At 45.8% G+C, this 22,011-nt stretch overlaps 1 protein-coding gene across 2 annotated transcripts in view; it reads left to right on the top strand.

The window, feature by feature from the left end:
• The first annotated feature begins 2,242 nt into the window (after window positions 1-2,242).
• rcn1 (reticulocalbin 1, EF-hand calcium binding domain) overlaps window positions 2,243-22,011 on the top strand; it is a 35,769-nt gene continuing 16,000 nt past the window's right edge. The window contains exons 1-2 of one of the 2 annotated variants that reach the window (XM_041859596.2): window positions 2,243-2,368; window positions 8,126-8,218. In XM_041859596.2, the coding sequence (XP_041715530.2) occupies window positions 2,316-2,368; window positions 8,126-8,218 (146 nt within the window). In that variant the 5' untranslated portion in view covers window positions 2,243-2,315. The remainder of the gene's footprint in view (window positions 2,369-8,125; window positions 8,219-22,011) is intronic. The other variant, XM_041859597.2, reaches the window with a different exon arrangement.

The following is a 22,011-nucleotide window of genomic DNA, read 5'->3' as shown; positions in this document are numbered from 1 at the left end:
CATGCACTTAACACAACAAATCTAAATGTCAAATCGAATGTAGTAGTTGTGGTTTATTAAAATTATTATAAGGACGTACTTGCTAAAAGCTGAATTGCAGTACACCGCACATAGGCCTACAAATAAACAAGAACATATAAACAATCCGAAAGTCGGCATGGGAGATGAGGATGGTTGATGATCTAGGAGTTGAAGCAGGTTGAATTGCATTGAGGGCAGAGGAAGCATCGATGGTATTATGGAGGAGGGTCATGCATTAAATTACATGATTATGAAACAAAACTGAGAGAGTGGTACTAAACAGGTGCATTGAGGGTCGAGAGGCTGGATCGGAGGATCCCATTTAAAAATATGTTAAGTAAATGCAAAAACTAAACTCAATTAGTGAATTGAAATGTTCTTGGCAATCGAATTCCAAGCAATTTTTTGCATTTCATTTCATTTTCTAAAATGGCCGGCATTGCAAAGAAATTGAGTCACATTTTTCTCATAAGCCGTCCACTCAAAAACCACAAAAATGGCTGAAAATATTATCATCTGTGGCTTGTCTGTATCATAAAGACCTATAGGCCAAGAACATGTAATTCTATGAGGGGGCGGGATATTCCACTCTGTGTTTGATGGAGTTATTCACCCATGCATGTTTGTTCCAACCTTTTAAACAGAGAATAAGACTACAGGATGTTCGACAACGCTGTTACCAGCAACAAGCATACTACACGCATGGGTTAATTTGTGTAGCATACAGGAATTTCAGTCTAGGTATTTGCGACATGGGTGAAAATCAAGTCTCGTCAAGTGAAAATATGTCCCCTTTTTCAATAAATATTGAAAGTATTGATATTTCACTAACAGGGTTAATGTGTAAAATTAATATTTTATTTTATCAGCACAGTATCCTACTTATTGACTTACTTTTTCATGGCTTAGTGAAGGTATCACCTCTTGTCACCCCTTGACGTACGGAGAAGAGGCTATAAAATAACATTTTGGATTTTTTTGTGAAGAATAATGTATAGCAACCTGAAAATGATCACTTTCCCTTTTACAGTAGTCGTTTTATAAAGTCATCCTAAAACGGGTTTTTTCTTCTTCTTTATGTACACATGTTGATACGTTTACAATCTTCACTGGCAGAGGCGCGGAGTTAATGTATTATTGGTCCATAACCCGTAATGTGCCTCCAGTTTCCCCCTTCAGAAAGGCAGGCTAAAAGCCTGCAGACACATGTCACAACCTCAGACGTTTGTGTCAATTTGAACAAGAGGTCGGAGAGTAAATGGGCAACAGCACTGCGGCGCGTCTCTCAGGAAGAGGCCGGGGCGGCGCAGGTACGGGGCGGTCAGAACTGCCTGTGTTAGGGCCTTTATTTGGAGTAACCACAATTAAGAGGCCGCGAAACCGTGCAACGCATCAGGGTTCTCGACATCCGTGCTGGAAACCGCACGGCTTGGCCCCGCTTATCAGGCTGTCAATAAAACGAGACAGGATGCTGTGGCTAGACCAGGTGCTCCCGTTCCCTGCCCACACCGCCCCGCTCTCCAGAAGCCGATCAGGCGTGAACGCAAATCTGTCCAGCCGGTCTTCCCTCTACCACGGTCACCCCGCTTCCTAATGCATACAGTACAACAACACACACTGCCTCACCAGCCCCCTCTCTCTCTCTCTCTCTCTCTCTCTCTCTCTCTCTCTCTCTCTCTCTCTCTCTCTCTCTCTCTCTCTCTCTCTCTCTCTCTCTCTTTCTCTCTCATAGGCCTACGAAAGGTTGAGATGGCCCAACTTTTTATTTATTGCGGATATTTTATTAATAATTAACCCAATTTGATGTAAGAATTGTCTGCAACAAATATCTCAGGCAGCAAATATTTTTTGAAAATGTGTGCGTTATTACAGTGTAATTACTGTAAAGTTATAGGACATTATTAATGAGACAAAAACAATAGCATCATAACAGCAACAACAATAATAACCTAATTATTACAATTTATTATAGGCCTATTTACATAATTTTATATCGGCCTAGTATTTGTACTTTTGATTGTGAATAGCAAAAATACAGAAATGCAAGGAATTCGATGGTGAGTTTGGGTCCAATTGAAACACGAGCTTTCCACGGAACGCCAATCTCTTGTTCGCTCAGACTGATACAATTTTAAACAAATCCCTTAGTGTTCGGCCTCCCCTCTCTAGCCATGCAGAACATTATGCTGCTATAAACGCGTCAGGAGCCGCCTGTTTACTGCCGCGGTTGCACACAGAGAAAAAGGTCCTAACGAAAAGCAGAGAGATACAGGGAGAAAGTTGAAGACTTCTGAATGGAGGAAGATTTTCACCTTTCTTGGTTTGGATTGATTGCAATGGCAGCAAGGTACGTCTGAACACCAACGAGTTTGTGTGGAGCGTTCACATTTGTTTTGTGTGTTCTCTATTGTGACATTATAGTTTTGAAGTTATTTGTATGGTTTATTCTTTTTATAGAAAAGTTCGCTAAACGAATATCAACAAACAAGACACTCAAATTATATGGATAAACCGCGGCGCATGAGTGTGCTCAACTCATGCTGCTAAAGTGAACGCAAAGCTGCATGCTATTAATTGTGACTTCCAATACATGCTTTAAGTTCAACGACGTTTTCATAACTTGGAACGAATAAGAGATCAATTAGGTCATATATAGCCTGTCACATCATGTCTTCCACTTCAGTTAGGCCACACCATTACGACTCTTAATATGCCCAAAATGCAATCCGTATGAATGTATTCGCATTGTGCATGTCTACGCCTACATAGGCCTATTAGGAGAACTGTACACACGAATTAGGTAATTAATGTGCCCCATATGTGTAATCAATCCCCTGTTCCCCTCTTATCTCTATCCCCCCTCCCCCCTCTCTCCACTGCTCCTCTCTCTATCCCCCCTCCCTCCCTCTCCAATACTCCTCTCTCTATCCCCTCTCCCTCTCCACTGCTCCTCTCTCTATCCCCTCTCTCCCTCTCTCCACTACTCCTCTCTCTACCCCCTTTCCCTCTCCACTACTCCTCTCTCTATCCCCTCTCTCCACTACTCCTCTCTCTATCCCCTCTCCCTCTCCACTACTCCTCTCTCTATCCCCTCTCTCGCTCTCTCCACTACTCCTCTGTCTATCCCCTCTCTCCCTCTCTCCACTACTCCTCTCTCTATCCCATTTCCCTCTATCCACTACTCCTCTCTCTATCCCCTCTCTCCACTACTCCTCTCTCTATCTCCTCTCTCCCTCTCCACTACTCCTCTCTCTATCCCCTCTCCCTCTCCACTACTCCTCTCTCTATCCCCTCTCCCTCTCCACTACTCCTCTCTCTATCCCCTCTCCCCTCTCTCCACTACTCCTTTCTCTATCCCCTCTCTCCCTCTCCACTACTCCTCTCTCTATCCCCTCTCTCCACTACTCCTTTCTCTATCCCCTTTCCCTCTCTCCACTACTCATCTCTCTATCCCCTCTCTCCACTACTCCTCTCTCTATCCCCTCTCCCTCTCCACTACGCCTCTCTCTATCCCCTCTCCCCCTCTCCACTACTCCTCTCTCTATCCCATCTATCCCTCTCCACTACTCATCTCTCTATCCCCTTTCCCTCTCTCCACTACTCCTCTCTCTATCCCCTCTCCCTCGCTCCACTACTCCTCTCTCTATCCCCTCTCCCTCTCCACTACTCCTCTCTCTATCCCCTCTCCCTCGCTCCACTACTCCTCTCTCTATCCCCTCTCCCTCTCCACTACACCTCTCTCTATCCCCTCTCCCTCTCCACTACTCCTCTCTCTATCCCCTCTCCCTCGCTCCACTACTCCTCTCTCTATCCCCTCTCTCCCTCTCCACTACTCCCCTCTCTATCCCGACCCTCTCTTCACTACTCCTCTCTCTATCCCCACGCTCCCTCTCCACTACTCCTCTCTCTATCCCCTCTCTCCCTCTCTCCACTACTCCTCTCTCTAACCCCTCCCTCCCTCTCCACTACTCCTCTCGCTATCCCCTCTCTCCCTCTCCACATATCCTCTCTCCCTCTTTCCACTACTCCTCTCTCTATCCCCTCTCTCCCTCTCCACTACTCCTCTCTCTATCCCGACCCTCTCTTCACTACTCCTCTCTCTATCTCCTCTCTCCCTCTCCACTGCACCTCTCTCTATTCCCTCTCCCTCTCTCCACTACTCCTCTCTCTATCCCCTCTCCCTCTCTCCACTACTCCTCTCTCTATCCCCTCTCTCTCTCTCCACTGCTCCTCTATCTATCCCCTCTCTCCCTCTCCACTACTCCTCTCTCTATCCCCTCTCCCTCTCTCCACTACTCCTCTCTCTATCCCCTCTCTCCCTCTCCACTGCTCCTCTCTCCATCCCATCTCTCTATCCCCTCTCCCTCTCTCCACTACTCCTCTCTCTATCCCCTCTCCCTCTCTCCACTACTCCTCTCTCTATCCCCTCTCCCTCTCCACTGCTCCTCTCTCTATCCCCTCTCTCCCTCTCCACTACTCCTCTCTCTATCCCCTCTCTCCCTCTCTCCACTACTCCTCTCTCTATCCCCTCTCTCCCTCTCCACTGCTCCTCTCTCCATCCCATCTCTCTATCCCCTCTCCCTCTCTCCACTACTCCTCTCTCTATCCCCTCTCCCTCTCCACTACTCCTCTCTCTATCCCCTCTCTCCCTCTCCACTACTCCTCTCTCTATCCCCTCTCTCCCTCTCCACTACTCCTCTCTCTATCTCCTCTCTCCCTCTCTCCACTACTCCTCTCTCTATCCCCTCCCTCCCTCTCCACTACTCCTCTCGCTATCCCCTCTCTCCCTCTCCACATCTCCTCTCTCCCTCTCTCCACTACTCCTCTCTCTATCCCCTCTCTCCCTCTCCACTACTCCTCTCTCTATCCCCTCCCCTCTCTCCACTACTCCTCTCTCTATCTCCTCTCTCCCTCTCCACTGCTCCTCTCGCTATCCCCTCTCCCTCTCTCCACTACTCCTCTCTCTATCCCCTCTCCCTCTCTCCACTACTCCTCTCTCTATCTCCCTCTCTCCCTCTCCACTGCTCCTCTCTCTATCCCCTCTCTCCCTCTCCACTACTCCTCTCTCTATCCCCCTCCCTCTCTCCACTACTCCTCTCTATCCCCTCTCTCCCTCTCCACTACGCCTCTCTCTATCCCCTCTCTCCCTCTCCACTACTCCTCTCTCTATCCCCTCTCTCCCTCTCCACTACTCCTCTCTCTATCCCCTCTCTCCCTCGCCACTGCTCCTCTCTCTATCCCCCCTCTCCCTCTCCACATCTCCTCTCTCTATCCCCCTCTCCCTCTCTCCACTACTCTCTCTATCCCCTCTCCCTCTCTCCACTACTCCTCTCTCTATCCCCTCTCTCGCTCTCTCCACTACTCCCTCTCTCTATCCACTACTCCTCTCTATCCCCTCTCCCACTACTCCCTCTCTCCCTCTCTCCCTCTCCACTACTCCTCTCTCTATCCCCACTCTCCCTCTCCACTACTCCTCTCTGTATCCCCTCTCTCCCTCTCTCCACTACTCCTCTCTCTATCCCCTCTCTCCCTCTCTCCACTACTCCTCTCCCTATCCCCTCTCTCCCTCTCTCCACTGCTCCTCCTCCTCTCTCTCTCTCTCTCTCCACTACTCCTCTCTCTCTCCTCTCTCTCTCTCTCTCTCTCCTCTCTCTCTCTCTCTCTCTCTCTCTCTCTCTCTCTCTCTCTCTCTCTCTCTCTCTCTCTATCCCCTCTCTCCCTCTCTCCACTACTCCTCTCCCTACCCTCTCTCCCTCTCTCCACTGCTCCTTTTCCCCCTCCTTTTCTGCTTCTCTGTTTCACTCACTCCCCTGTCTATTTCTTTCTCTTTCTTTCTCCTTTCTTGCTCTCTCTCTCTCTCTCTCTCTCTCTCTCTCTCTCTCTCTCTCTCTCTCTCTCTCTCTCTCTCTCTCTCTCCCTATCCCTCTCTCTCTATCTCTCCCCTCCCTCTCTCTCTCCTGTGTGAAATTTTTAATAAGCCTCACTCTCTGTGTGGAGGGTTTGATTTGTTTTCTCCCCCGCTCCCTGGCCCTGGATCGAGACATTATCCGAATTCCCCCGGGGTGATTGGATGCAATTTGTCCGGAGTAGACAGCCACGTCCTGGATGTTAGGAATTCACTTTGGCTCAACTTGACAAGGCTGACTTCGATCTACAATTGCATCTGAAAGCGCAGCTAGCTGAAAAATCCTCCGCCATTAAGCGCTGCTCTTCCCTATATAACAAGATCCACCATTTGCACACAAATGCTCACACCTCACATTTCTGATATATACAAATGAAAGGCCCACGCTCTGTAATTGTGGTGGCGCTCTCGGTCAGTCAGTCTAGCCTTTCACAGAGTCGAGAGGGAAAGTCCTAACGAGGGGATTTGCTAGCAACCTCTGACCCTTGAAATTAGATTAAAGATTGGCAGTGGCTCGAATAAATAAAAAAACTCGAGATTGACACCTGCCAAGCAGACTCTCCCGTGATTGATTCTGATGCCTTGTGCTGGCAACAATAATGCTGTGGTTTGCGTGGGGCTGAGCAGGCGCATTTCTCACTCCCTAGTCAGGAGTGGCTGAAGTCAGTGTCCATGTCGCACTGTGAGCTGACAGGGGAAAATGGGAGCTAACGAGGTTGTCAGATGTACTGACAAGACAAATGAGAGCTCGTCACACCCTGCGCTTTAATAACGTTTAATGAAACCGTATTGCACCGTTCAAAATACAAACGTGTTGGGGCGCCTGTAACCCACAACGGGGTCCGGCGCTTAAGTGGACGCGGCGACGCAGTTAATTACGCACTGCGAGATACTGTATATTACACGTCTGTTAATAAAATGACGTTGGCCTGGATTCAGCGCCACAAAGGAGGCCCTTATCCTAAATAACTATGATTTAAATAATGTATCTATAAGTTCCAGCCCCAATGTTCACAGTGTTTGTAGTCTACACTGTTAATTTCAAGAGCATTAGGCCTAGACCCTAGGCTACATGTCTCATACCCGTAGGCCTACCTCCCGTAAACCCATAAGCAAATAGTCAATAGTCAATCAAGTAAAATATTCCAATGACACCAAAACAGATTTAGAAGGAAGGAAGGATGCAGCTCCCCAATAACTAGGTTTTATTAGGGGACCGTAATGCATAGGCTGATGTTTTTCGTTAAAAAATAGCACCTTGTGTTATTAAAGAGAAGGTCAGTTATTTCAATAAGTCTCAATCCAAGGCCTTGTCATAAAAAAAAACCTGCAGTGGGTGATCCCAGGACCAACATCAGGGTCTGGCACAGAGCACCTGAGGATGCATACATTGACGTTAATATAGACATATAGACTATTCTAGATGTATAGAGAGTTAGGAGCGAGACTGATGGGGCTCCACCTCGTTTCATGCGTTAAATGGTCCATCCATACTGCTTATTCTCTCACGCAATGCTCGGAGCTCCTTCCTGTCACATGTCTGTGGAGCTGAGAGGATGCCCTGAAGACCATAGTCTTGGTGGAGATGTATTGGCTGTCTTATCATCTGAGGACGGGGCATCTACCCCTCTGTATCCCCCTGCAGTGTGAACCGTCCCCAACCTCTCACCTAAATGCCCCAGTTTCCCCCATATTCATAGTCTGGGCATAAGACTGAATGGAACAGGAAAGGTATGATCACATATTCTTCCAATTTTTAGGTTTTGGTCATTTCGTGAAAAACGTTCAATATCGACGTTTTTATCAGACTTTCCCTTACCTTGCCACCTCCCCTTGTACGTTGCATTGTATAACATAAATTCCCTTTGTATACACTGACGTAGACACAGAAGCACACGCATGGACACATGTATCCTCAAATACACATCCATGCATACCCCGACAATTAGGCAGCACACACACAGTTAGGCATACTTGTAAATTGGTGTGTGTCGGAGTGGGAGGATGGCAATTACAGCAGATTTTGTTTAACTCTAATCTAGCGCAGTACCTTTATTTACCGTGGCTCAATTCTGCTCTGGAGGAGCGGGCGGAACGAGGGGGTGGGGGGTAAAAATAGACATAATTTCAGTAATGACATCGCCTGCCCTTTGGCTCCTCTCACAGCCAGCACCTTCCTGTCTGCCTGTGTCACTGCAGGGCAAGCAGCGAAGGCCACAGCACCTGGCGCACAGGAGAATTAGCCTGGATATGGATCCGGCTGGACGCTTTGCAGGACACAGTCAGAGGAAGGTAATTACACATGCAGTGTGTTGGTACCTCAGGGACTAAATAAGGCCAAGTTCACCCACAATGGTGTGTTTGTGTGTGTGTGGCAGTAACCGAATCCCGAGCCGACTAGGTGAAAAATCTGTCCATGTGCTCTTGAACAAGGTACTTAACCCTAATTGCTCCTGTAAGTCGCTCTGGATAAGAGTGTCTTCTAAACTATTTAAATGTAAAGGGGGGTGTTTACTTGGTTTATGAGTGCATTCTGATATTTCCCAGCTATGTTGATATTTTGTTTATGTTTTCAGGTGTAGGATCTTAATTTGATCACCCTGTTGCAGGACATTTAAAACTTGTATTGTATTTGAGGTTTAAAAAGGCTTCTGAAGTTTGTAATTTCCAATTACGAAAAGTATCAACAGCTACAAAATTACCATTAATTATAATCCACATATTTATTCACCTTTCTGCTGTAGCAAACAGGCTCAAATTAAGTTCCTACATCTGTATGGCGCCATGGCCTCTCTTGAAAATAGAGCAGGAGAGTGAAAGCGGGACGAGAAAAGATAAAGAGAGAGAGAGTGCGCACAGGGACCATCAATAAACAATTCATGAAACGTGGCAAACCTTCACAGAAACGTGCGCATTTTTAAAATGAAACGCCTGTATGGCGTAGGTCATTAAACTTTGCGCTACGTAGTCTACTGTAGCTCCGGGCGAACCGGAGAAGGAACATAAAAACACCGAAAGTGACAAACTCAACACGGGCCTCGGTGATATGTTTAAATGGCTACAACAGTGGCGCTGCTTGTGAACCCACACAGATAACTGGGCTATGTAAAACATCGCACACTAAATCAGGCAATAACGACGACAAACCGTCTGGAAAATGGACTCAGAGCAGTAAGAATGCATTTCTTCCTCCCTCTCTCAGTCTGCATGACACATTTTATCCCGGAGTAAATCTTTTGAGGATAATTGAACTGATTTTGATTTGTAAATTCCTAATTTCTGAATATGAAAGTGCGACGAAGAGTGCAGAAATAGTTCTGCCCGTGCGCCTCCTATAATGACTTTGACCATCGGCAAGATATTATGCATAATGTGTAGAATTTTAACATGCTATTATGCTATTTTCTAGAGTAGACTGTAACACCATGCATTATTGATGTGGCTTTTTCACAAATCACAAATGTGCCCAGAGACTTATAGGATGGATACTGGAGAGCTGGGCCTGTCAAAGTTAATTGCATGAAAATACCATACATCTATTATTCTATAGAATAACTGGGCCTATTAATCAATCTCATAACCTCTCGATATTTCATATGAATTTCATTATTTAAAATAACTTCGATGAAAAAAAGAAGGAAAAAGTCGAAATATTAAAGAACTCGTTGAGAAATGAGGGAAGAAAGCTATAGCCTTTTAAGAAATTTTACAAGTCCTTTTCCCCATGCGGTTAGTTGTATGTTTGTGTAAATATGTTCCCCTTTCCCCTACTTAATGGGAAAAGCATTTTACCTATTTCAGGTCAGCTGTTCATGATCGATTTTATGCAGTTTGGTTCAAAACTCTCTTGTTGTTGTGTTATTACAGCTTTATGCATAGGCCTATGTTTGCCCCCAGCAACGCAATAACGTTTCTTTGACAACCTGTACATAAAATCCTTTATACTCCATTCAAATCTATAAGAAGCTATAAAGATCTCATCACAAACGAGTGCTAATCAGACGCGTAATTACAAGCACTTTTCAGCGCGCTGCTTTGATATCAACGAGTAGTCTACAAGAGCAGCATAGCAAAGCCAGTGCAGCGGCAGATAAAGTCCTCCAAACGTTTATTGTTGTTTGAAACCCATCTGGTAATAGGCTTGTCTTAGATCTGCCTCCTTAATCGGGGTTTTAATTAAAGGTGGTTCAAGGCCACCGAGAACATGAAGAGCCGTAATTAAGACTAACCTACACCGGACCCCAGAACAGATCATTCTTCTTCTGAGAGAAAAGCCCATGGAAATCATGTACAAAAGTTTGTGTGTAGGTTGGGCTATAGGGGTTAATCCGTCGTCTTGAGAAGAGGAGCACATTTCCCATTTGGTGCGGGGAGTCGCGGCGGTCGGGAATTCAGTTCCCTGTCATGCATGTTTTCATATTTATTTGACATCTATTGATTTGAGGACAGCTGTACGGCTTTGTCGCAGGAGAGAGCCCCGGTCACAATGCATTAGCGTGATGCGTGAGCACAAGCCCAACATCTGTGGAGCCAAACAGGCACAGGGAACGCCTAACAAGCGGCACTTACAACATGATAATTATGGAAAACCAACACGTTGGGCGCATTGAATGACTCATTTTAATCAATGTAAATCTGTGTGAAACACGAGGTTATGTTACTTTATAACTTCCTAAAAGCAAAAGCATTTATTAACATTAATTAGCCTGTCTCTTTTTGACCTAATGAGATAGGCCTATCTTAAAATATTAATTTAAATTTCAAAACCCAGCTATTCGTTAATAAATGAAAATCTATCTTAATGCAATAGTCTATAATAATACATAATTGTATTACCTTTATAACGTCATAATTTGCCAGCCAATTCGATCAACCTCCAATTGTAGGCCTATCGTCTACGTGTATAACATAATTTGGAGAAAATTGTTGTTAAAATGCTAAGAATTATTTTCATACAAATATATATTGGGTAATTTAAATCCTGACACACACACACACACACACACACACACACACACACACACACACACACACAGGCACTGAATACTATGCCTAAACACAGATTTTATGGGCTCAAACCATGGAGCGTTCTCTTTGTGCGTAATTGGCCACGTGCTCGGATGCCCTGAGTTCAGCCTTGGCATCAGTTTAGCGCATGGAGGGAAACCAATATACCAAATAATTTCAATTAAAGAAAGGATTAAGGGTTGATTAAGGGTATTGGGTCTCGTTTGCTGCTCCAACGGTGATAGACTGAAAACTTGCATTTTCGAGAAAAAAAAAGAGGCTAATATTTCTAAACCAGGCCTACTGCACCAACTTCCGCAGGTTACAACTATATAGCACAATGCTGCTGATGATGACCAACAGCCTTATTCATCATCACCATCTTCATCATCACCATTATCATCATCATACACATTTCATGTATGCGAATCACATGGGATTTTGTTTGGGGTGGGGATTTAACAATCCCCCCTAATAATACAGAATAATAGTGTTGAAAAAGTTTACAGCGTAGGCTGGCCCCATCTCAGATTGTCCTGGTCAGAGGAACAGATGGACCAATCCCCCGCAATCCCCCACACATTGTCCCCCTGTCTGCCCACTCCGACTCCTAGTAAAGTACTGCGTTCAGTGGCATTTCAGCTTATCCGACCCCGACGCCTCGTTGTTGCGTTTTTAACAAATCACCTCCTCACTCTTCCCCTTCACAATGAATCAATATTTACAAAATGGGAGGTCTCCTCCCTTGGCAGGGAAAAGTCCATTCCGGGCTTTGAGGTGGTGATTTACGCGCAGGCTAGCCCTCGCTTTTCCCCAACCCATGATGGCTGCTCCGGGGCATCCACTGAGGCCACCACTCCGGGGGCGAGGCCGGGGCTCCATGGAATCCGCGGCTGTAATTTGTTACTCGGCTGCAGACTATAGAGAGTCACGCCACCTTGGAGATGTAGCAGTGCGCTTCCCAAAAGCCATGGAAGTTGGACACACACGCACACACACACACACACAGTGACCCAACAACAATGATATGAATCCCCATGGCCTCAGACAAACTTTTGGCCTAGTTTGTTCCTCCTGAGAGTTCCATGTCAGCCTCCCCCGGGAGACCTTTCCCTCCCTCTATACATATGTAAAGGAGACAAATAAAAAGGGTTGAAGAAATGGTGCAGAGCTAGTAAATCTTAAACAGACAATTGCTACCACTTGTGATTCCTTAATGCAGCTCAAAGCTGCTAGTTTACCAATGTGGTCTCCGGTCAACGCTATTGGAAGATAAATAGCTGTATGTGTGACAACTCCCACTACTGTTTAGTATACTGCAAAGTTGAACCACATCTTGGGATCCCGCCAGTGCAGCTAAAAGGTAGGCCTAGTAAATGTGCTCAAAGCAGTGTTAACTCTCTCACAATCGGATAAATTCTAGTGGCACTGATCCCAGTACAGTAACATAACTCAATAACTTGGCGTCTTTTTCTCCAGAGGTGGCTTTTAGTATAGTAAAATTATAATAATTGTACCTTTATGCATGCCTTCTATGGAAAAGTGCAGGCAAGAAAAGACAGTAAATATTGTGATTTGAGAACTAAGGTGATCTCACTAACTGTTCGTTTTAAAATAATTAAATATGATCATTTGGCGATGTATATTGCAGCCGGCCTGGGAATGCAGACTAGTTGGACACTGCACTGTGCAGAAGAAACTCAGCCCACTGATTTTCCCTTTCCCTTAGTTCTGCTTGTGGAGTGTGGCTGCCCCCTAGCGCTAAGATAGAGTCATAAGCTCTCGCACCTTCAATGAACGCTTGTGCACAAATGAAAAACTCAGTACTTCATAAATAATAATATGCCATTTAGCAGACGCTTTTATCCAAAGCGACTTAAAGTCATGCGTGCATACATTTTCTTTACGTATGGGTGGTCCCGGGGATCGAACCCACTACCTTGGCGTTATAAGCGCCGTGCTCTACCAGCTGAGCTACAGAGGACCATGGTGACAAATAACGCAACAGCAAAACTAGACCTATCATTCAAAGGTTTTCGGCCACCTCAGCGTTCCGTGGAACGTTCTGTGGAATGTCGCGTGGTGCTGAATGGACAGTTCCCAAATGGTGTCACGACGAAACATAACGAAGGATTTATTTGATTTCTTCAGTTGTATGAGGAGCCTATTTTCCGCACTGATGAAGAACCTAAAACATAGGAATTAGATAAGATCATTAACTTAGTAGAGTCTCGCATGGGCGCCAGACAATTTGGCTTTTCAAAGAAACAGCAAGGCTCCACTGAGAAAACAAAAAAATTAGTTACATTCAACAGTCAAACAGCCAAAAGGAGCAAATGTACTATCCTGTAAATTACGCTAATGCTAAAAGAAAGAGTATTATTTTCCCATTTGGTCTGGGAGAAGGAAATGTCAGAGCCATTGGAGAGGTTCATCTGTATTTTCTCCCCTAATGAGCACATCTGAGAGGTGGTCACGGAAGACAGGACAGGCACAGATACCCGGGACATATTAAAACGCCGTTCATTGATTTACCCTCCTATGCTTTTGAATATATTTTTAGGTGTGGGCCTAATGGACTTTGTAATGACTAACTTCATTAAGTTTCCTATCAGATATCGACCTATCCATGCATGGCTATGGATTTCTCATGCAAAATTGAATTAATTACCAGTACTGCACTTGTAAATTGCTGTCATCGTTATGGATTGTTTTTATAGCTGGTAATAAACCATTAATAATATATAATACGAGAATAACATCCCATTTCCACCAATTACCTAAATCCTAAACAAGTAGTATTACTCTATACAAAGTAGCCTTTGATATTTCAAGGTAGTCTCTCTCTCTCTCTCTCTCTCTCTCTCTCTCTCTCTCTCTCTCTCTCTCTCTCTCTCTCTCTCTCTCTCTCTCTCTCTCTCTCTCTCTCTCTCTCTCTCTCTCTCTCTCTCACACTCCCTCCATCTCTCTGTGGAGGCTGGCATTTACTTGACGATTTCTGCCTTTAAGTGCAGTGTTTATATCTACACCTAAAATAGCTGCGGACTGGGACAATTTAACAGGCAATTTAACTGACTGTGTGTTAGTCAGGCTGTCTGCCTCCCATACTCTGCCAGAGAGACATGGCATGATGGATGTGGGCAGTTTAAGAATGGTGAACACACACAGACACACACACACACACACACACACACACACACACACACTTTGACATTTGTCAACAGCGGCATGCTAACTTCAAGGCTTTGACTAATTGAGCAATAATTGAGACGTCTCTGGTCCTTGCTACTGTTGCCACTCATATCATTGATGTGTAGTCTCTCTGTTGAAGACAGATGAGTGGGAAAAGCCAGTCATCTAGATACAACATGGCAAAGACAGATTCTATGAAGTATTTGAAGTTTATCAAAGTGCAGGATGGGATAAAACATTTATCATCAATGGCTATGTGGTCCGTTGCGTGCGCCAGTGTGTGTGTGTGTGTGTGTGTGTGGGGGTGTATGGGTGTGTGTGTATGGGGGGGTGTGTGTGTGTTTATCAGAGACAGATGGGAGAGGTATAGTGCTGCCTGGCACAGATAAGAACAGGTACAGCTGTGTGGGCACACACACACACACACACACACACACACACACACACACACACACACACACACACACACACACACACACACACACACACACACACACACACACACACACACACACACACACACACACACACACACACACACCATATTTCCTAATACAAACACATATGGAGCCATCAGTGGCCAACACACTTCCATTAGAGTAACATCTTGTGCTGGAGGTTGGAACAGCTCAGGGCTGGAGTCGGGTGGTCCAGACCCGTCAGTAGGAGGAAGCAGAGGCGTTTGTCATCCCCCTCTCAGGGCTCCGTCCTCCTGAAAGAGAGAGAGGGGGGACAGAGGACTGGGTGGCAGAGCATCTGGCTCTAGGATCTCCAGCTGCAGGGAGAGAGAGGGAGAGGAGTGGCTCTGCAGCCCAGGGGAGGGACTCCAACTCCTGCAGCCAAATCCACAGCCACCACCCTGAATGGAGAGGAGATGGAGGACTGTGTGAGGATGAGGAACTTGTTTGCACATACAGTACATAGAATAATTTGACTTATGATCATTGTTACTCAACAGCTTTGAAGAGGGTTCAGGGCCATGTATCATGGAAAGGGAAGATTACATCACACAATGATCATGTCTTTGTGTTTCTGTGGCCATTTTAGGGAAGTGTTCAGCCCTAAAAAACCAACCCCACAGCAGAGAGGGAATTTGTGTCTGAATGTGTGTCTATGATTGTGTGTATGTACACTACCAGTCAAAAGTTTTAGAACACCTACTCATTCAAGGGTTTTTCTTTATTTTTACTATTTTCTACATTGTAGAATAATAGTGAAGACATCAAAACTATGAAAGAACACATATGGAATCATTTAGTAACCAAAAAAGTGTTAAACAAATCAAAATATACGTTATATTTGAGATTCTTCAAATAGCCACCCTTTGCCTTGATGACAGCTTTGCACACTCTTGGCATTCTCTCAACCAGCTACACCTGGAATGCTTTTCCAACAATCTTGAAGGAGTTCCCACATATGCTGAGCACTTGTTTGCTGCTTTTCCTTCGCTCTGCGGTCCAACTCATCCCAAACCATCTCAATTGGGTTGAGGTCGGGTGATTGTGGAGGCCAGGTCATCTGATGCAGCACTCCATCACCTTCTTGGTCAAATAGCCCTTACACAGCCTGGAGGTGTCCAAGGCAAAGAATCACAAATATAAAATATATTTTGATTTGTTTAACACTTTTTTGGTTACTACATGATTCCATATGTGTTATTTCATAGTTTTGATCTCTACAATGTAGAAAATAGTAAAAATAAAGAACAACCCTTGAATGAGTAGGTGTGTCCAAACTTTTGACTGGAACTGTATGTACGAACATTTGGGCAACAGAGTGTGTGTCTTTGTCTGCGTGTGTGTGTGTGCATTTGTGTGTGCATGTATGTGTGCGTGTATGTGTGTGTGTGCATGTGTGTGTGAGTGTGCACGTCAGTGGCAGCGCTTGCGTGTGTGGGCTCAGTACACAGACCCCAGAGCATGGCCGAGGTGTGAGGGACATCTAGTAATGCCGAGTGACTGGCACAATGGACCAGAGGATAATGTCACCAACACCATGACCCAGAAATCAGTGCAGCCACGAGGGACACAACTAAACATCTACAGCCAGGGCCCCTGAGATAGCATTTAGCATCTAGCATACTAGCCCCTGGTTAGCATTTAGCACCAGGCAACTTTTCCTTTGCAGGCATTTCATAATTTTAGATCCGATCCATGGATGATTCAGAGCATGGAGAGGGCATTTAGTGTTAGCATTTAAATGCATACTTCAGGGTTTGTTCTTGGGCCATAGCTGGGCTGATTGATGATTGATTGTTTAGAGGAGGGTATGGAGAGATGGAGAGATGGAGGAGGAGATGGAGAGATAGAGGAGGAGATGGAGAGATGGAGGAGGAGATGGAGAGATAGAGGAGGGATAGATGGAGGAGGAGATGGAGAGATAGAGGAGGAGATGGAGAGATAGAGGAGGGGTTGGAGAGATGGAGGAGGAGATGGAGAGATAGAGGAGGAGATGGAGAGATAGAGGAGGAGATGGAGAGATAGAGGAGGGGTTGGAGAGATGGAGGAGGAGATGGATAGATAGAGGAGGAGATGGAGAGATAGAGGAGGAGATGGAGAGATAGAGGAGGAGATGGAGAGATAGAGGAGGAGATGGAGAGATAGAGGAGGAGATGGAGAGATAGAGGAGATCAGACACACACAGACACTGACACACAAACACACACACACACAACACACACACACACACACACACACACACACACACACACACACACACACACACACACACACACACACACACACACACACACACACAGACACAGACACAGACACAGACACAGACACACACACACACACACACACACAGACAGACACACAAGACACACACACACACACACAAACACACACACGAGGGGTTACACATCATTCTTTCCCTCGCTGTGAAGTGTGACCTTTGCTGAGGGAGGAGCCACAGGGCTGCAGTCAGAGACCCTCTGTTAATCTGAGATAATAGCTCCTCCAGGAGTCAGTAGCCCTAATCTGCCATTAGCCCTCTGGGATTATGGTCTGAGATTGAGATGAGTCCTGGAGGAGTTTACTGGGGTGCTCCTCTCAAGACATGGCAAAAGGGTTGGATGGAGGATGGACAATGGATTTAGGGGTGGATGACGCCAGCTTCTTGACAAAAGTGAGAACCCTCTAAAATGATGTTTCAGAGGGTATCAGAAGGGGTTTGGGTGGAAGAGATTCAGCCCTCCTCCTCCATGTGGGGCCTGCTAGCACACTGTATGCCCTTTGGTATATCTTTTCTCACTCCGTTGTCTCACGTTGTTGTCGCTGCTGCAATGACTTATGAGTCATGTTTTGTGACGCGTTCTTTTCGCAAAAGAGTCACAGACTGACGCTTATCAGTTGATACCTGGCTGCACGTTGTGACTGTGAGTGTTTTCCACCATGCACAAATTGAGGTTTGCTGTTCAACAGACCATGCATGATGTTTAAAACACGTACGGACATGCAGTCGTTGACATAAAGAAATCCCCCTGTTGAATCTGTGTCCCCATCCCCCCTTACACACACACACACACACACACACACACACACACACACACACACACACACACACACACACACACACACACACACACACACACACACACACACACACACACACACACACACACACACACACACACACACACACACACACACACACACACACATACAGCCTTCCTGGCTGCAGCAGATGTGGTTGTTGGTATGGTAGGTAAACACAGGAGAGGAAATCATCAGCTCAGAGCAGAGGGACACATGTTGGTGGGGGGCTATGTAGAGTGGTGGGTCGGGGTGCATTCTCTTCATGTGTTTCATTTCACCAGGTTCATTCAGTCTGTGTGTGTGTGTGTGTGTGTGTGTGTGTGTGTGTGGTCATGTAGTTATACAACCACAACACTGAATAATACAGTTGAAATCAGCAACACACATCACAAGCGTCTGTGTTTTGATGTCATTAATTAGGCGTCAGAGATATGACACCTTTTATTATTTAGATTCACACTGGACATGTTTGTTTAATTAAAGACATGCTCCGGAACTTTGGCAACTACTAAGTATTTTTTTAACCTCCCACTTTGGGCTGGATGTGTCAATGTGTAGTTCTTAAATGCATAATATATGAGCAGAATTACTGCCTTACCTCAATTAGCCACGTAATCCCTAGTTTGAAGGCGACTGTTTTTCTGGAACCTGTGCTGGGCCTTTTTCCCTACATTTTCCACCACGTGGGCCAGCCCCCTAGCAATTTGAGTTCTAGCCAATGAGCTTCAGCTAGCAAGATGCACACACAGCAGAGTGAGAGAGAGAGCAATGATGTGGTGCACATATCTTCACATATGTGACTTAGTATGCAATTTCCGGGGGACCACCCTTGCCTCGTGAGCCCCACTTTCAGAACTACTGGTTAAAAAGTATACAAAAGCACTGGAGAATCGCTTTAATGAATGTCATATCACCAGAAGGCTGCAAAACAGAGAATGAATATGTCTTCCTAAAACTAGACAATTAATGCCAATCTTTAGAATGGCTGAAGAAAGTCTAGGAGGCTAGCATATAACAAAAAGTCATATTCAATTCAACTCATTCTATGTTTGGATAATGTAGATGTTTGGATAATGTAGATGTTTGGATAATGTAGATCCTTGCTTGTCTCCCTATGAGCCCTAATAGGTAGATGAGAGTCACATTAATAGGTGGTCTCCACTTTGTATAACAACAGTCAATCTTCTTTTCATGGCCTTTATAATGATCCATTATAAACTGCAGATAAATTGCCACGTTTATTAAAACTGCACTAAAACATAGGCCTAACGGTTCTGCCCAATCCTCAATCTATGGCTGGAAGTGGTGCACACACACGCACACACACACACACACACACACACACACACACACACACACACACGAACACACACCCTTCCACAGATCTCCACAGCCACAATTTCCCCCTTAACATGCTTCCCCAAACATGATTTCCACTGTTGTTGACCCCCATTCAAAATCTATCTAACAGATGCTTGCTATCCACGTGCTGTAACATTGATTAACACCATCTATGCATCAAGGAGCGCAGAAACGAGTCGAGGGTCCGACTGCCAGACCAACTCTGTTCAAATTTTGCTTAGGTTGCTCCATGACCTATGCGCTGCTAATCTGCACGTTGAGGTATGTCTGCGCCACTATAAATTGCTGACTTAATTAAAAGCAGGACCTCTCTGTCATCTAATTACAGGGAGAAAAAGGTTATTGCTTCGATGCAATTTTCCAAATGCGATTCCTTAACAGTTATTAAAGGGCCCGACGTCGTTTATTGTTTCAGATTCTTCACTATGGAAATGGCCCCGGTGACAGCAGTAATGACTCGGGGGGGGGGGGGATGCTTCATTTCTATAGTGGCCCGTTTCCCAGTCGTTTGTCTCTGGTAAGTGGAGCAGACGGGAACGTGGAAATGTCATGGGAGGGATCCCATGATTGCCTCCGCTTTACAGTAGTCATTAAGGGAGAGCAAAGGTTTATTTTCTCCGCTGCGGCAGCCTTGAGAAGTTTATTAATCGATCTGGAATGGTTGGGGCGGTGAGTTATTAGGAGGCTACTATAGGAAAGCTCAGGAGCGAGAGAGAGGGAGGGAAATGTGTGTGTGTGTGGGGGGGGGGGACCTTACAGTGCGCAAGTAAGGATTGTCAAAGTGAGAGAGTAAGGATGGTCACAGTGAGAGACTAAGGATGGTCACATTGAGAGAGTGGGGATGGTCACAGTGAGAGAGGGGGGATGGTCACAGTGAGAGAGTAAGGATGGTCACTAAGGATGGTCACAGTGAGAGAGTAAAGATGGTCACAGTGAGAGAGTAAGGATGGTCACAGTGAGAGACTAAGGATGGTCACAGTGAGAGAGTGGGGATGGTCACAGTGAGAGAGTAGGATGGTCACAGTGAGAGAGAAAGGATGGTCACAGTGAGAGAATAGGATGGTCACAGTGAGAGAATAAGGATGGTCACAGTGAGAGAGTAAGGATGGTCACAGTGAGAGAGTGGGGATGGTCACAGTGAGAGAGTAAGGATGGTCACAGTGAGAGAGTAAGGATGGTCACAGTGAGAGAGTAAGGATGGTCACTAAGGATGGTCACAGTGAGAGAGTGGGGATGGTCACAGTGAGAGAGTGGGGATGGTCACAGTGAGAGAGTAAGGATGGTCACTAAGGATGGTCACAGAGAGAGAGTGGGGATGGTCACAGTGAGAGAGTAAGGATGGTCACAGTGAGAGAGTAAGGATGATCACAGTGAGAGACTAAGGATGGTCACAGTGAGAGAATAAGGATGGTCACAGTGAGAGAGTAAGGATGGTCACAGTGAGAGAGTAAGGGTGGTCACAGTGAGAGAGTGGGGATGGTCACAGTGCGAGAGTAAGGATGGTCACAGTGAGAGAGTAAGGATGGTCACAGTGAGAGAGTAGGATGGTCACAGTGAGAGAATAAGGATGGTCACAGTGAGAGAGTGGGGATGGTCACAGTGAGAGAGTAAGGATGGTCACAGTGAGAGAGTGGGGATGGTCACAGTGAGAGAGTAAGGATGGTCGCAGTGAGAGAGTAGGATGGTCACAGTGAGAGAGTAGGATGGTCACAGTGAGAGAGTGGTGATGGTCACAGTGAGAGAGTGGGGATGGTTTTCCCTAGACTGTTCAGTCAGATCAAAATTCCTCTTTTGCAAGGTCTTGTTGCCTTTACATTCCAGAGTAGGCTTTAGCAGGAAAAGTTAGTCAAACTATTTTCCCTGTGATGAGTGACTTTGTCTGTTGCTCAGCGGGCCATTGCAGTTTTGTGTCACGCATATTATTTGGGTTTGATAGCCAGTTGGTTATGGACTGGGTATCAGTCATCTGGAGTGGGGATGGTCTCAGTGAGAGAGTAGGGATGGTCACAGTGAGAGACTAAGGATGGTCTCAGTGAGAGAGTAAGGATGGTCACAGTGAGAGAGTAGGATGGTCACAGTGAGAGAGTAAGGATGGTCACTAAGGATGGTCACAGTGAGAGAGTGGGGATGGTCACAGTGAGAGACTGGGGATGGTCACAGTGAGAGAGTAAGGATGGTCACTAAGGATGGTCACAGAGAGAGAGTGGGGATGGTCACAGTGAGAGAGTAAGGATGGTCACAGTGAGAGAGTAAGGATGATCACAGTGAGAGACTAAGGATGGTCACAGTGAGAGAATAAGGATGGTCACAGTGAGAGAATAAGGATGGTCACAGTGAGAGAGTAAGGATGGTCACAGTGAGAGAGTAAGGATGGTCACAGTGAGAGAGTGGGGATGGTCACAGTGCGAGAGTAAGGATGGTCACAGTGAGAGAGTAAGGATGGTCACAGTGAGAGAGTAGGATGGTCACAGTGAGAGAATAAGGATGGTCACAGTGAGAGAGTGGGGATGGTCACAGTGAGAGAGTAAGGATGGTCACAGTGAGAGAGTGGGGATGGTCACAGTGAGAGAGTAAGGATGGTCGCAGTGAGAGAGTAGGATGGTCACAGTGAGAGAGTAGGATGGTCACAGTGAGAGAGTGGTGATGGTCACAGTGAGAGAGGGGGATGGTTTTCCCTAGACTGTTCAGTCAGATCAAATTCCTCTTTTGCAAGGTCTTGTTGCCTTTACATTCCAGAGTAGGCTTTAGCAGGAAAAGTTAGTCAAACTATTTTCCCTGTGATGAGTGACTTTGTCTGTTGCTCAGCGGGCCATTGCAGTTTTGTGTCACGCATATTATTTGGGTTTGATAGCCAGTTGGTTATGGACTGGGTATCAGTCATCTGGAGTGGGGATGGTCTCAGTGAGAGAGTAGGGATGGTCACAGTGAGAGAGTAAGGATGGTCACAGTGAGAGAGTAAGGATGGTCACAGTGAGAGAGTAGGAT

The sequence above is a fragment of the Coregonus clupeaformis genome, unplaced genomic scaffold, assembly GCF_020615455.1.
Source record: "Coregonus clupeaformis isolate EN_2021a unplaced genomic scaffold, ASM2061545v1 scaf0538, whole genome shotgun sequence".
Classification (NCBI taxonomy): domain Eukaryota; kingdom Metazoa; phylum Chordata; class Actinopteri; order Salmoniformes; family Salmonidae; genus Coregonus; species Coregonus clupeaformis.
Note: the sequence above shows the minus strand (reverse complement) of the source record. Positions and strands in the feature narration are given on the sequence as shown.